At 34.1% G+C, this 17,149-nt stretch overlaps 1 protein-coding gene across 4 annotated transcripts in view; it reads left to right on the top strand.

The window, feature by feature from the left end:
• Positions 1-17,149, top strand: part of Lrch (Leucine-rich-repeats and calponin homology domain protein) — a 370,595-nt gene that overhangs the window by 215,055 nt on the left and 138,391 nt on the right. For all 4 annotated transcript variants that reach the window (XM_081768565.1, XM_081768566.1, XM_081768564.1 and 1 more), the window contains exon 3: positions 15,925-16,157. In XM_081768565.1, coding sequence (XP_081624691.1) covers positions 15,925-16,157 — 233 coding nt within the window. The remainder of the gene's footprint in view (positions 1-15,924; positions 16,158-17,149) is intronic.

Here is a 17,149-nt window from a genome sequence, read left to right as displayed (position 1 = left end):
AATGACATTCTGTATTATGAATGTTGAGAATTACTCTCTATATGACAAATAGCTGCAAATAAATACACTACATGATTTATTTATTGCTATTGAACGAGTTTCTTAACTTGTATTTACATCCTCATATATAATACCGACCTACTGTGAAAATTATCTCAGATGTTATATTTTAAACATAATAATTACTATGTTCTGCAATTATTATGTTATATATAAACAACTTATGTATTTTAATGTAATTATTTTATATAATTTTTCATGCATTGCGGAAAATGTAATTTAAAAAAAAAGTATTGGCCCAGACGAGAATCGAACTCTCAACCATATGACTTGAAATCCGACAGCTTACCAATGAGCTAACACAAGGACTTCTAGAACTAAGCTTCTAGCAACGTATAACGGATCTCAAGATGATTATGACATTCATATCCATTACAAACGCAGTTTTTGTTCTACTTTGAGTTTTATTTTAGTACTCAGGCGATAATTATGTTCTATTTCTTAATTTTGAGCATTCTTTTACATATGCAAAGATTCTTTAACGTATTTAAATGTTCCATTACGTATAGAGAGCTAAATGACAAACAAGCATGTGCTCACATTAATAAAAACGTTTCGAAATATTGTATCATTTAGTATTTCAATCAATGTTGCTTTTTTAAACACTTGGCAACAAGTCTTATTATATTTAAAAGAAGAAAAACACATCTGCAAACTTTTTCCCTTTTGTAAAGGCTGACTTGGAGGTTCGAACCTGGCTTACTTTTTTCCGAAGATACCCGAAGCTGGACTTTGAAAATTTTTGCCTCAAAACACCAATAAAGAATGCGCTCAACCTTTTTGAGACAAGGTGTACATGCTAGGTTCCAGCTCCTTCAAGTAACAATAGATTATTCGGGCACTCCGGCACCGAACGGAAATGTTACTTCCTCACGCAGAAAAGACTAAATATAAGAATCCATATCTTGACATATACTCCATGTGTCTAGTTATGTCTATAAACAGAAAAGTTAGATGGATACTATGCTTTACTGTCCTCTTCCAGACCACCTAGCTTTTGCGTTCACACAAAGACTCTGCTTTGAAACTATTTTTTTTTTTTTACTCTACGTTCTTCCAGAACGAGATACTGAAGCTTGGATTCTCTTCAAAATACATGATACATACGATTAATATTTAAATGAACACTGAATATACATAATTATATGCTTCACCTCACGATAAATAACATAATAATATATATAAACAAATTTAAATCTGATTAATGATTCCACACCTAATCCTTTATTTTAAAAATTAAATGTAAATATAACACGAAAATTTAAATATCCCATATGCAAATAGGGCAAAAAGTTGATATGTAAAATAGGTATATGTATGCACTGTACACAAAGGAGTTGAGGGGGGAAATCCCTTTTGCTAATACTGGATGTTGCTATAACGAAAGCAGATTTCCCCCTCATTCCCCTTGTAAATCTCACGCTGTCAACAGATGTAAACACGAAGCTTCAAGAACATTTTTACACAACGACTGCAGCAACAATAATATTTACGGAAGATATTAAATGTTGTTCCTAGTTAACTTGGAACATCAAAAGAATTTACAAGTGATTGAAAATTTCTATTGTTTTATTCATTATAAAAATGTGGTGAATTAATATTTTACTTATAGTTACAAATGCCTACTTTATTGATTGAAGCAAAAAACAAGGAAAAAAGTTTGACTCGAACGAGAATCGAACCCGAGACCCTGTGCATTTGAGTCGCTGACTCTTCTCACTCTGCCACGCCGTCACTTGATAAGTTTGCGCGTCGTACGATATATGCCGCGAGTAGAAAACTTTAAGACGGTTTTTCTCCGTCATTTTTGACCATTGCGCTCTCCCAGTTTGTAATATTAACTTTTTAAATGTGCACTACCACCTCGCAAAAAATGGCCCTGAAGTTTACTTACCAAAGTGTGCCTTCTTGTAAAATAATCTTTATTCTTTGGAATGTTTTGCCCAATGAACACCATATATCACGACATTATAATTAATTGTGTGTATATTATGTATTTGCTTATTACATACTGCAAGCAATAAGAAAACACTGTTCATACATAAATTAGAAACTCCAACCGGAATTAGGCTCAAATCTTGCAAATGGTGCGAGATATTGAAAAAATAACCGAAAAAATCCCCCCTTTATGATACACCTTGCCGATTTTTATCAAGATATCCTTTACTTGTGTCCTCAAAGAAACATGAAGAGATGTTGTGAAGAATGACAAGGAGATTCGTGCTCATATATGAATAATGCGCTGTGTAGAGCGCGCAGGTTCTGATAGTTACTGTTAAAATGTATTTCTCCAGAAATAAAGGCGTGAATTTAACTCTGCTTATTATTATTAAAATAATTGTGAATGTAATATACCTGGGTGTCTATCGGCCACGAATGTCACGAAATCAGAAAACGGCCATGAAAGTCAAGAAAAAGTCATGAATGTTGGCTTTTGGGTCACGATTTTTTTAAATCTGTACAAATATAAGAACAGACTGGAAAATTTTGTTCTATAAAACGTCAAAATTCACCAACAAAAATGTCTATGATCGGCTTTAGACGCTACCAAGTGGTAAGCAAAACATGCTTCTATCGCATGCATGAAAATTCAGCCTAATTCGCGCCCAAATTTGCTCTTGGGAATGTTAAAATATTTTATAGTTTGATAAAGAAAAGGTTACGAAAAAGTCACGAAATTTCATTTTGTAATTGTAGTAGACACTCTGTATACGCATCCAGATATACTTTCGAACAATCAGTTATGTAAAGAAAGATCATATTAATGTTTATCGCAGATATTTTAGACATTCTCACTTTTGGTACAGGAGAATTCGAAATATACATGTGATTTAGAATCCATTTCAAATTGTAGCTATAGTAGTGAGAGGGTTCATTTTGTAGAACGAAATGAGAGATGCAAGAAGTAAAAGTTACTGTTTAAAATTAGTATACTAACAGTCAAAATTAGAAGTTGAATTGATTTCGGAAGTAATCCTAAAAACACTTTTAGTTTAAACTAACTCGTTTCACTGTATTTTTTTTTTCTATTACGTACGACTTCATTGTTAAAATATATCCATGAAGATGCAAGCTGTCTGTTGTAGTATATTTTTAGTACTGTAAGATTCGTAACGACCTTACTCTACTTGGCGTTGTTCTCGTGGCGTTGTTTTTGCTTGCCCAGTGTCAAGGTCGACTGATACTATTTGGTTACCCAGACATAAACATTGTAGAGTTTTTCCAAGTTTTGCACGACTTTTAGTCATTCATAAAAAGATCAAATAAAATGAAATGTAGTTTAACGTCCCACGATTATGTAATTTAGGCTATTGGAGATTGATAACAGTTAATGAAATTATATATTTTTTTTGTTCTCCCACCAGATATTGAACCCGGGACCACGTGCACGAAAGGTGCACACGCTAGACACTAGAGCATGAAATGAATATAAAATACTAAAGGTACACATAGTAGTACTTTTTGGTTAATATACGAAATCTGTCGAAACAGTATTCGACCTTCGGTTTTTCAGAAAACTGTATGATGTAGACTGGCCAAATTTTTCATCGTGGAAGTGGGGTCCATGATGTCTTTAGCCAGCTGATGGCATTACTTTCATTTGCGTCTGCAGTTGTGAAGGAGTAATCATGTTGGGCACTCTTCTGTAGTCTGCGCGCGGCTAAAATAGTAAAGATATGGAGGTACGGATAGGACGCGAGAACGTATCACAACCGATTCCATGGATGCATCCGATCTCGCCAAGGCCCGACAAACCTCGCGAAGACTCAGGGAAGATGACAGGTGAGTAGGAAAATCAAACCAATGTTGATTGTATTCTTCGATTGCCGTTCGTCATGAGTACGTAAAGGAAGAACGTACACTTACAAAGGAGTTCTCTTAAGATATTTTCCGTCGTTTACATGTCTCTCTACCCGAAGAGACTAGATCTGTGGACTCAAACCCCATCAGACTGCATTATCATAATGAATCCATTCATGCAGTTCATGTGGTTGTCCTTTTCAGCACAGCACAATATTTCCGTGTTTCGTCAAGCCCCCCACTCTCCAGTCTAGGGACTTGTCTGTTCGCGAAAACAAAAATGTACCACATAAAAATTCACTTTCGCACCCGAGAGGAGATCTACGGCTGCTGTCGTAGCACTTCCCAATGAGGGGTTTCAGGCCTCTTTTGAGCAGTAGAAAGACCACCAAAATTCGGTGCATGGAAGCAGGAGGAAATTAGTTTGAATTAGATTAGGACGACGAAAATGCCAGGTGAGTGTATTGGTTTTCTGGGATCATGGTCGGATACTTTTCTCGTAAATGAAAATTAAGAAATAGAAAAGGATGATACAACATTAACATTCCAAATAATAATAGTAATAATAAAAATTGGTTTCCAGTCTTTCCTAATTAAAGCTGAGATATAAAATGATTTCATATTGGCTTACGAAGAAAACACTGCATGCACCAAGTAAGTGCTTAGTTTTCAAGACATGAATGGCTCGTCAACAAAATATAATAGAAGAGTTGTATGTGGAAGTCTGATCACTGTCATTCTTGTTAAATGTTATATTTTTCTTGTGATAACAGACAATTTTCAATGGAATTTTCATATACTCTCTTACTGGGATATATATATATATATATATATATATATATATATATATATATATATATATATATATATATATATATAATATGTGTGTTTTTGTTTGTTTGTTTCATAGGAACAGAGTTCCCACTCGTCCTGAAAATCCTGGAAAACCTGAAAAAGTTCTTGAATTAATTTTGTTCTGGAAACATCCTGGAAATGTCCTTGAAAATGATTTCTGTCCTTGAAATTTACAGAAAAACTGAATGTCAGATTTTTCATAATTATAATGAAGATTTTAATTGATTGCTATTTTTGTTTGTTATTCCTGTTTTTGTGCTGAATAATAATTTGTCATGATCCTGCATGTGTAGATCGTTGGTGGGCTTTCTTTCTGCCAACCGGGTGGTTGACTGAGAGAACTTCTTACTTCTTCTTCTTTCATCCACTAGTCTGTTAACCCATTCTTGGATGCTGTCTTCACTAGTACTATCCTCCAGAAACAGTGTTTTGCACCACTATCAATCCTCCATAATCAGTCTATTTTCGCAATCTTCAGTAAAATTTCTCGTGGGTTTTCTCGGGGTTCTCCCGTTTCCTCCCACTTTCTTCATTCGACCATTTCACTCATCTCTCATAATCACCGTCTCCTTTAGCCTAACCGGCATAACCGTGGGACGTAAAACTCAAAGATTTCATTTCAGTAAAATTTCATATAAAATCATGTCTGTAGGTGAGGAAATCACACAACTCTATACTCAGTTGAAAAACTTGTAATATATATTTTTTCCCCTCTAATTATACCTGTCACACTGTCATGCAATAAAGATGGTATGTAAAAAAAAAAAAAAAAAAAAAAAAAAAAAAAAAAAAAATTAGTTGTTGGTAAATTTGATAGGTGCTTAATTAAAATGTCATATAACATGTTAGAAAGAATGAAAATACATATTCTGAATGTGTGTAGATCGGGTGGCTATAAGGGGAGTTGGGAGCCTCCCCCCAAAAAAAGCAGCACATTACGCTCCGCTTTGCGTATTTAATTATTGTGTATTAATACTGTACTTGTATTAATGTTCACTGCATAAGCTACTATTCTTTTCATTTCACTGTTGTGTTTTGAACCTACAGCTGCAATCCTGTTATACCTTCCTGTGTCGAAGTCCTCGAAAATTGTGATTTGTTCTTGAAACGTCCTGGAATTTTTGGGGGGAACGAGAGTGGGAACCCTGTAGGAAGAATCGAGTGGCGTAGTGAAATTTTTGGCTGTTGAAGATGTGTCGCTATTACTATTTTGAGTTTCTGCCGCTCCAAATAAACAAAATCGACTCCTCTACCACGTGTATTTATTTTGTGTCTGTCCACAATATATTTCGTTTAAAATTCGAAGTTTGCATGTACGTAATGTGATATTTTCCTCAATAATTTTTCTGAAAAATTATTCGATCTGTTTACATGTGCATTTATTTTCTTTAGACTTCCTAATCATCCCCATTTCTTGGATTTAATAACAGTGAGGAATCGTAAAGAATACGCTTCGTGATATATTCCAAAAATAATTAGCCTGAAATTAATCTAAGCAAGAAGTGCGAATTCATCTTTATTTTAACCCCCCCCCCCCAAAAAAAAAATCCTAAAATTACTAGTTTTTATCAAAACATGACAAGTGCGCTCTTTGAGGCTTCCCACGAGGATTAGAATTAGAATCGACCAAGGATCAAAGGCTAAACTCTATTTCCAATTTGTACAATATGTTTAGGATTTTTTTTTTTTTTTTTTTTTTTTTTTAATTTTTGGTGTGAAATCGGTCAAGGATAAGGGAACCCTCGACTAGTACTTCTGTCGTGCATAGCGTCACAATTTTGTTAAGATCAAACTGTTGCCATGAAAATATGTCGTGCATTTTGTCAATCACTTTGAAATTTTATTCTGTTACTTTTTGCTTGTTTGTTTTCCAACATTTTCTAAACCATTGGCTTTAGACTTTCAAAAAATTGCCATCACAATTAAACTTTATATTTGCATCCTTTATAAATATATAATTAAATGCAGTTTAATTTGCAAGTAGAGTTTTAAAAAAATAAACGTACGCGTAACCTGTTTCTCTGTAGAAAACTCATTATACCTTAGAATGAACCATTATATAGAACGAATATGCTTTATCCTTGTACATTTGCATTGCATATTAACTGTTGAGATCAGCGTTGTTGTATCATCACGCTCTTGCTCGGTCATGGATCATAGGCGGAAAATGTTACTCACTGGCATGAGAATGACGAATAATAGGAGGAGTGGCCATTCATGGAAGTAATTAAAAAAAAAAAAACTTTAGAGGAGAAATGGGTCACTCTGCAAAATTTTTAAGTGAAATTTCATATAATTGAATGGAATTGTCTCCCAAACAAATCAATCGTGAAAGCCTTGGATGTGTGCATTTGTTAAACACAAGTGAAACAACTCATGTTTTTTTATTTCGCGGATTTTAAGAGGAAGAGTTGATGTTCTTTTGTATTTATTTATTTATCTGTTTATTTATTTTTAAGCTTAGAATAAATTAATGAATTCTCTATATAATTATTCATAAGTTCAAACAGTGCAGGTAAAATGGAATATTATTTTTCTGAGAGTATATTCAAATCCTGGTAGTAGTTCAAGTCAACTCTACTGAGAGAAGTACTTAAACTTGTAATATGATGTTTATTTTCCCGAAACTGACCGTCAAATCTCCTCGGTATTTATTTTGTGCATGTAGAGATATGATGGTGGCAGTGATAAGTTTCAGCAGAATTTTTCATATTCTACGTGGTATTTTGTACTGTTTGAACCATCAAATTGTCATCATACTTTTTTCTTGCTGAATTTATATATAATAGCATTGAACAATTATTTCCTTGTTTCGTTGAAGTAAATTTAATAAGGTAAACAAAAAGTTAAATGTAACTATAAACACAAACTATGAAGTTAAGATTAAATTAAGAGACAAGCAGAAGACGAGGTCTCGGCTAGGGCGTTTTTAAAATTGTTTTCGTATTAAACTTTTAGGTGGCAGATTAGGGTTCGAATCAAATGACAAAATCAATCTCTCTCTCTCCCCTTTGATTTTGTCATTTCAGATTTTTTTTTTTTACTGGAAAAATAGTAAAATATCGTACGTATTCAAGATATCGTCAAATACTAACATCAAATAAGTAATATAAAATCAGGGGTGGCTCTGTAATGAAGTAACCAAGTCACGTGCCTTTCTAATTAATATGAAGAAAATAATTAACGAACATTTATTTCTGTATACGAATGAGAAACGACAATATAAAAAAATATAGTTATTTTAATATGGAGTTTGCAACCCTCGATTGATGTCTGTGAGAAATTTGGCAAGATTGTGTAAGTCACGATGATTGATGTTACTCTGTTCACGTGTTCTGGTTTGGCTCCTCCTAGCAATCGCCTGCTCCATAGACTAGCTCTTTAAACACTTGCCTTTACGTACAATGTACCTAGGTAATCACACATTTTTCGCGACGGAAAAAAGAATTCGAGGACCGCAGGGGAAGAGGAAATAGGACAGAGCCTACTATCCATTTCATAAAGATAGGCCCCTGAATTCGAGGTGCTGCTGTGACGTCCAGTCAAAACTTATACTGCATTGTCGTACCTCGTTGGAATTGTTGGAATGTTGTCTTTTCAATACTTAAGACATACAAATTTTCTTTTTACTGTATAATGAGAAAAAAATAGAAATTAATGAAAAAGTGCGTATTTTTTCGTACTTTTTTGGTAAATCAATGTTTATAGGACTATATCTCGGAAAGGAGATAACATGAAATAATTTCCTGTGCACAATATGTAGATGCATATATTACCTGCAAGTTCTGAAAATTTCATTACTCAACACGCAGTAATTTTCTTGTTATTCAGCAAAAAGTGAGACATCATTATCTCTGAATTGCTGCGGTGTATTAACAATCTGAAAAAACTTTTAGAAAGATCTTAAAGTAGCTTTTTCAACCAAACTGTTTTGACTTGTTTTAAAAGATAAACAATCACAAATATGACATTATGGTTTTCTCTGCTTTGCGCCCTTCGCTATCGCAGTTTATACGGAGTGCTACGTTGCCACATTTTCCTGACGCGTATACACTCTCAGCCGGACGGGTATTTAAATTTGTCACGCACACTTTCCGGCACTTTTTAGAGATATTTTTAAAATGTAATGTCTCCACAGATCTTAAACCAATTTCTTAGAAATTAACAGGATATACAGTAAATGTACCAAGTGTTCAAAATTAGAAAAGCGAACTCTTATCTTGTTTGGATTTGCATGTGATGGTCCTTGAAAATTTGTTGCTTTTTGTCAGTTCTTCACTTATTGCACGCAGTACAAAATACACTTGTACAGAAACAAAAACACGCACAAAGTTTATTATATGATACAACCTTAGTTGACATGTAATATTGAGTTTACACTTCACAGAAAATCTGTTTTCAGATCTAAGAGCTCCAAGCTACATTAGAATCTGCTTTTGAATAGGAATGACGCGTTTTTTTTTCTTTTTTCGGCGCAGCCTCAAGCTTACTTGAAACAGATTTACTATCTTGTTCACTTCCGGATACGCCACTGAGCACAGAATAATCAATGTCCTTACTATTAATTACTAACTCATAACCGTCTGAGTCGGAGTCATTCATCAGTTCTGCAATTTCATTATCGCTAAACATTTTGCCTCTTCTTTTTGTAATACCGCCGCTCGTGAAGGAATATCCATTTTTTTAAATCAAAAAGCACAAGATATACTCACGAAAATATAAATGCCCATTCGTCCGTCTCATTGCAATGAACCCATATGATATGAGTGCGTGTGTAAGTTTTTGACGCCTACGAACCGAAGGGAAGTGTTGAAGACTTAATCAGTGCGACGTGATTAGACGCAAATACAGCCCTCGTCACCTACTCATTGCATTGTTTTCTTTCGTTGTAAGAAAGCAAAGGACCCATTTTGTGTTACTGTACATTCGGCAGGGGAATTGATCGCAGAACTTGGGTGAACATGTGATTGCCAAGGCTACAGTACATTTCTTTTTAACCTTTAACATGTTCGTAAGCTGGAGTGTGTGTATACTGATAGATCTTGAGGTAGAAATGGAGCCATTGTTTATAAATATTAGGGAAGATAGCAGGAGCAGCGATGAGTCAACAAAGCCATGACGAAAGTGAATGAAGAAAATAGATTAAGAGATGAGTTTTTGGATGTGTTACTTCAACGTTTTATTTCGATTACATTGAGATGTGTACACTCATGTCCAAAATTATTGTCGCATATCTATAACTGTCTTCTTGTAAGAATATAATTTGATAATGATTTTGCAGGGTACTTTTAATACTGATACTATATGTAGAGTCGGGAAATGTATATTTGTGGTAAATTTCATAGGAAAAGAATACGAAAATTAGCATGAGTAAAACAAAATGTTGCTAAATGGATAAGAAAATTTTAGTTTCGTTTTATTGTTCTTATTTACTGCTTTTTGACATGAAATTTTCCACATAGCCTACATGTCTTTGCCGATTATACATATACTAACATTATAAGAAATATCAGGCGAATTCGTTATCAAATTATATTCCTACAATAACATATTTATAGACATGCGACAATAATTTTGGACCTGAGTGTACATGCATTAATATTTTTATGATGTTGTGAAAGGTTATAATAAATAATTTTTCCTATTACATTCTTATGAAGTAGGCTTCGCGCTACAAGCTTCCTGAACGCGACAACACTGCACGACAGCGTTGCCGCACTTCCATTTACTGTATGCTGTTTCTTCATATAAGCGCGGGGAATTTAAAGATTGGGCTGCAACATGGCTCACCGCTTAACGCAGAGAATATGTTGAAGTAAACATTTTTTTTTAAAAAAAAATAAATACTCTACCAACTAAACCCTTTCTTGTTAATAGTTCCAAATATTTGGAACACTAGACTTCCAAATTTTCGAACAATGTTTTGTACGTTTCTCTACCTACCATGGTAAAGGAGATCAGAGCGTCGTACATTTGTTTTAATTACACAAAAAATATCAAGTGATGAAAATTGAACTTTTCACAACTTATAGTTAATGGATGCATCTACATATTGTACACAGGAAATTATTTCACGTGATCTCTTTTCTGAGATATAGCTCTATAAACATTGATCTACCAAAAAAGTACGAAAAAATACGCACTTTTTCATTAATTTCTATTTTTTCTCATTACATAGTACAAAGAAAATTTTTATGTCTTAAGTATTGAAAAGACAACATTCCAGCAATTCCAACGAGGTACGACAATGAAATATAAGTTTTGACTGGACGTCACGGCAGCACCGCGAAGTCAGGGGCCTATCTTTATGAAATGGATAGTAAGTTCTGTGACTGTGCACACACACACACACACACACACACATATATATATATATATATATATATATATATATATATATATATATATATAATATGTATGTATATGTATGTATGTAAGAATGACATATCAACGACGAGAAGAATCCAAACTAAAAATTCGAATCAGTTTATTTGCGACGCTTGAAAAATAAAAACACTTTCTTAGTGTTCTTCACAGCTTACGGTGGTTTAGTCTACATTAAACAGTCGGTCTACTCAGAGCCGGTGCTAGACTATTAAGTGTAAGCAAATATTTCGGCGCCTCCACCTAAGTGATAATACAAGACTAGAAAGTTGTAATGGACAATTTTTTTTTTTCAAATAATTGTTACCGTTGCAAATTTCTTTAATATTTATAGTCTCTCTGTGAATATTAACGAAAAATGGCGAAATCATAACAACGAGTAATTAACTGTGAATGAATATTGAATAAAGTTCCAATTTTAATAATTAATAGAATTTATTTATTAAATAAGCACAAGACACAACTAAGATATATATACCTAAGATGCATTTTAACAAGTATAATTGAAACATAAAAGTCGAAACAGAATAAAACTAATGAGCATCAAGTCTAACATTAACACAGGTTTGATTTGGACAAAGGGCTTAACACAGGTTTGATTTGGACAAAGGGGTATGTTCTTATGCTTCATTAAAAGCATATTTACATAGTAGATACGCTTATGGTAATCAGCTTAATTTCTCGTTTTCTTCGTTGTTGAAAAGTTCATGTTATGAAGACACTGTTCTGGCTTTTCAGTTTGGCAAAATTTCTTTTTATTGCGTCCATATCCATTTCATTGAATATGTCATTTTCAATGGCCATCAAAATTAATCCATTTAATCGTTCTTGAGATATTATAGTTTCTCTCAAATAATTCTCAAAAATCAAGTCCCCATGCAAAAAACTTCTTAACCCGTCCCCACAAGAAATCTTTCCAGGGCACCTTAGGTCTATAAAACAATTCAGTCCTTTCATGTCTCTTTCCAACATAGACATTCGGAATCAATGAGTTACACAATATAAACAATACATTGGCGCATCCAAGATTTCTCTTTTTGGTCCGAAGATTTTTCGGCGTAGCCTGTAAAATGCAAATAATTTTGTGTATTTGCCCCCTGAAATTGTGGTTTCTCATAAATTAAAAGTTCTGGGGGATCCAGACTCTCGGAGCGCCCCCGTCAGTTCATTCCTGATCACAAGTAAGTAACTAATTAAAACTCAACTTTGACTAGGACTATTACCAAGTGTTTTAAACATATCGCTCATCTGAATTTAATACGAGAGAATGGATTCTAATGATTGTTACGCTGTTATAATACAACGAGAATATGTAGACCTTCACGCTGCTATGGTTGATGGTGAGAATTCTGAAGAAAAAAAAAGTGTCACTAATCCTAATGACCTTTCGATTACAATTTTGATTTAGATTACAGTTACCTTTTCTTGTTATATACACATACACTGTGTGAAAACTAAATGTATTCAAACAAATTCTGAAATACATTAAGAAATGAAATGAAATTTTTGAGTTTTACGTCCCACGGTTATGCCGGTTAGGCTAAAGGAGACGGTGATGATGAGTAATGAATGAAATGGTGGAATGAAGAAAGTGGGAGGAAACGGGAGAACCCCGAGGAAGCCCACGCACACGGTTTGTCCACCACAAAGTTCACTTGGTGGGGGCTGGGATTCAACCCGGGACCCCAAGCACCAGAGGTGAACGCTCTACCACTGAGCCACCGCGACCCCTTGAAATACATTAAATGTAACTCAGATCCGTAACCGAAGAGGCCGCATCCATTGTATTTTAATTTAACAATTAAATTACTGCAATCAAGTAAAATAAATTTACAGTTTCAGAAGTTTGTCGACTTGCAGATCCTTCGTTAACAGTAACTGGTATTGACAATTCCCCCACCCCAACAGTTGTGTAATTATTACTTTTTTAGAGCCTTCGCTTGCCTCTCATCTTCCTTCAAGTTTTCGTAACTTCCATTTCCGATAAAATGCTCCACTTGGTTTTATATTGTTGGCCGGATTTGAATGCCTTTGCTGATGTGACTTTCCGTTGTAGAACTGTAGAGCCGCCACTGATAAATCATAGTAATAGTTTGCTCCCTTTTCGTCTAAAGATTACTTTTTCCATCCATGAAACTTACTTTCTAGTTAACTTGGCGAGTTTCGTCTCATAGTAACGCAGATTCTGTTAATTTTTATTTTCATTTCGTTAATTATGAAGATATTTTGTTAGTAGCTAGTCAGATACTATACTTTAAAAAAACCTAGTTCCTCAATCTAGTATTTTTCTGAACATTACGTTAAAAATAAATAGATACATATTTCGAATGCAGATATTCAAATACCTGCCCTGCAAAGTTGATGATTTCGGGTTGTCATTTTTCTATCAGATGATCAACATGTGGATACCCATTACTTGCAAATGCGTTGTTTTTGGTCTCATCTGTGAAAATTACGCTATGCCAAAATTTTATTAAAAAAAAAAAAAAAACATTTTTTAGTATTTATCATTTTTATAATTGCTGAGCAACTACTAAACCTTTTCTTCTTGTTTCTCTCTATAATTTATGGCTTTTTCCTGGCAATACATAGTGTAAACCTGAAGTTTTAAGTGAGTTTCATATAGTGTAAAGTGTAACACTCACTTCTGAGACATGGGCGAACGGTGTGGGCACCACTTGTACCTCGAAGATATTCCTTCACATGCAAATAATGGGAGCTTTTCATGTTGGTTTTTTACATTCGGTGGTTGGTTTGTACGAGGTTTATTTTGGTAGTAGGTGTTCTGTACTTCTTTATAATATATGTAACAGTAGAGGGTTACTTGTCTACAATGTAGCTAATTTCTTGGTAAATTTTACCGTTTCTATATAAAATTTCAATTAACCATTATTCTTGTAGTTCCGTGTCTCTAATTTTCTCCCAAATTGTTGACTTTTTTTCTTTAGCCGCTATGTACTGCTTCACACTTCTCTGTGATTTTTTAAAAATTATTATTATTACAGCAGTATTCAAATACTTGTTGTCTATTCATAGTAACAGCTCATTTACATTTCAGTGACAGATAGCTGACTGTATGGTGTGGTGTACAATACCGTATCTCTATTACCGATATATCGATCCTTTTTTTTCATACATTATGCCTTGTATGTAAAGACATTAAAAAAAAAAACTTAGGTAGAACTATTCAAATACTATTTTTACCCACTGTATTTATATCTTCAACGGAAATATGCTTTTTATGAAACGAGAAGAAACTTCATGCGGGGTTGTCACACATCAATGAATGAAAAGGATACAAATCTGCCGACCTTTTTGATCACCCATGTTAAGATGAATAGAATGAACTCATTGATGTGTTCTTTATGATTTTTTTAAAAGTAGTTTGAGCGGAAGAAGTTACGTAAGCAGTTTTATTTTTCTGTGTGTGTGTTCCCGAGCTTTTAGTTTGTGTGGATATAAAAATATTCCAAGAACTACACTTGTTATCTATTTTTGCGTTTTCTATATAACAAATTACTTTCAGTTTTACAGTTTTACAAGTATCAACGGTTCCTATATTTTTAATATAATCGAACAAATGAACACCGTTCATAGGCTACTAAAATGTTGCGTATTTTTAAAGTAAGTATATATATATATATATAAATGCTCACAAGACGTTGACCCTTGTCGAAAGTAGATGCGGACTACGTCTTGTATAGGATAAATAGTACTGTGTTTATATTTTTTTTATTTTATGTTCTCTTTATAAATCAGATCGTAGGTTCAGTTTGTATGTACAGAGTATATTGGTATACAACCTTTTCCCTCATACCTATTCCATCAGAACAAAACTTGGTACATTCATTTCTTATCCCTTATAGTACTTTTGGAGATACATTTGGATTGTGTGCTTTTTCCTGAGGCCACTTCAGAGGGGGCCATAGTTGATGGGAGGGATTTTTGGAGAGAATTTTCCCGACATTCTCCCAGTTTTCCCAGTTCAAGCACGTTATGGGTCCCAATACATAGAACCTCTGGAAAGGAGAACCTCTGGAAAGGTTGCTTCATGCTGAAGAGAATGATTTATATATAAACCATGACTTTCCAATAAACAGTGTTGACGCAATAGCCATTTCACTGAGAATCCACGATTTTCTTTATACTAACAGGATTAATGTGTCCCAGGGACTTACTTCGTTGTCCATGGCACCTAATTATTTGTGCATGAACATATCTTTGTTTTGTTTATCGAGTGGACTAGTCTTCATTCGGATGTCCGAATGACACGTTCATGTCTGTTCCTTGTGAGTTGGAAGTTTAACTTCCCACGACTACGTTACAGGCTAAAACAGTGTGAATAATCAATGAGAAGACATAATGTATGAAAAAACAAAAGATGGTGTAGAGGAGAAAGAAACGGAAAAATCTCTAAAGTCTCATGGACACCATGTTGTGCATCATAAGATTAGGAAGGGTAGAATTGAATTTGGAACCCATGACATTAAAGATGAGCACTCTATAACTAAATCACTGTCCGTTTCACGTTACGTAAGTACTTTTGCTTAATTGTACTATGACATATAAGTGGCTCAAAATTTTTACTCCGCATTTTCTAAAATAAGTATGTGTATTATCTAATTTCAAAATATGTATTCACATTCTGCAAGATTCATAAATCAGAAACGATGTTGATTTTGACTTTTCTTCACATCGATCACTGTTGTCTTCATGAGTAAATATCTTAACATTTTAAATATAAATCCTGAAGCATTGTACATTTAAATAGTCAATTAAAATGGTTAAAATAATTTGCATTGTAATTATTTTCCTCTCTTTCAGTCGTAACCAACTTAGCGTATTACCGTCGTCAATATGTCAGTTACCGCTACAAGTGCTGCTGGTCAGCAACAACAAGCTGGTGTCTCTTCCGGAAGAAATCGGTCGGATGAAAACGCTTACGGAGTTAGATGCCAGCTGCAACGAGATCACACATCTTCCCAAACAGGTCGGCGATCTCGATGCCCTCAAGTCGCTCAGCCTACGAAGGAACCTTCTTGTAGAACTTCCAGTAGGTGAGTAGGCGGACTCCATCCATATATATACAAGATGGACCATTTATCTTGATATGCCCTTGTGACTTGACCTTTATCTTGATATGACCTTGAACAAATAGATATAAAACGTTGAAATTCCCAAGCAAATATCGACAAAGAGGATATTGTTTGACATACTCTGCAATACAACTAGATTAACAGTGTTGACAACCCATCACAAAGTTGTATCTTTTCAATACGTCAAGTTATTACACATTTCAAATTTACATGTAAAACTAAAATTACAGTACGACACTTTTTACGCAGAATTGCACACTAAGGACGCTAAAATATGAGAACACCGAAGAAGACCGAAATTTTGGAGGGTTCCACAACAGCAATAAAAGACTAGGTAATATACATCCAGAGTACTTCAGTATTGAATATTACAGTCATCGTGTGACTTATTTGGAACAGGTAAAAAGAAAGTTACAAGAAATTGAAAATTTGACGTCTTTCAAAGGTCTTTATTTCGAAATAATGTGTAGACAAGTATTATGTCCCAATGACCTGGTTTTCAATATGCATAAAGATCATAATGCCATTTACAGCATTTGATATCTCAAATTGTTCCGGAGATATGAAGAAAAGGTTAAATTTGATATATTGCTTAAAATGGTGTATTTGTGGTAGGTGTAATTAGAATAAGTGATCGGAATTACATAATTTTAAACAGTATTGTGAACTTTATTAGTGAACGGTTTGAGATATCAAATTGTTGTAAACGGCATTGTGATCATCACATGTATTGAAAACCATCTATGCAGTTGGATGGGGCACTTATTTAAACAATTTTTTATTCGAAATAAAGGCTTTTGAAAAATAAATTTTTCAGTCCCCTGTAACTGTTCGTTTTTTATTAAAGTGCTTTGGATGTGCATTAGCCTATCTATCTTATTTACGTTATTACTGCTCTAGAGACCACCAATATTCGGATGTTTATGATACTGTAGCGTCTTTAGTTTACAACA

Source organism: Thermobia domestica, chromosome 8 (assembly GCF_964235325.1).
Source record: "Thermobia domestica chromosome 8, izTheDome1.hap1.1, whole genome shotgun sequence".
Classification (NCBI taxonomy): Eukaryota; Metazoa; Arthropoda; class Insecta; order Zygentoma; family Lepismatidae; genus Thermobia; species Thermobia domestica.
The sequence above is the reverse complement of the archived record's forward strand: the minus strand, read 5'-3'. Positions and strand labels throughout refer to the sequence as shown.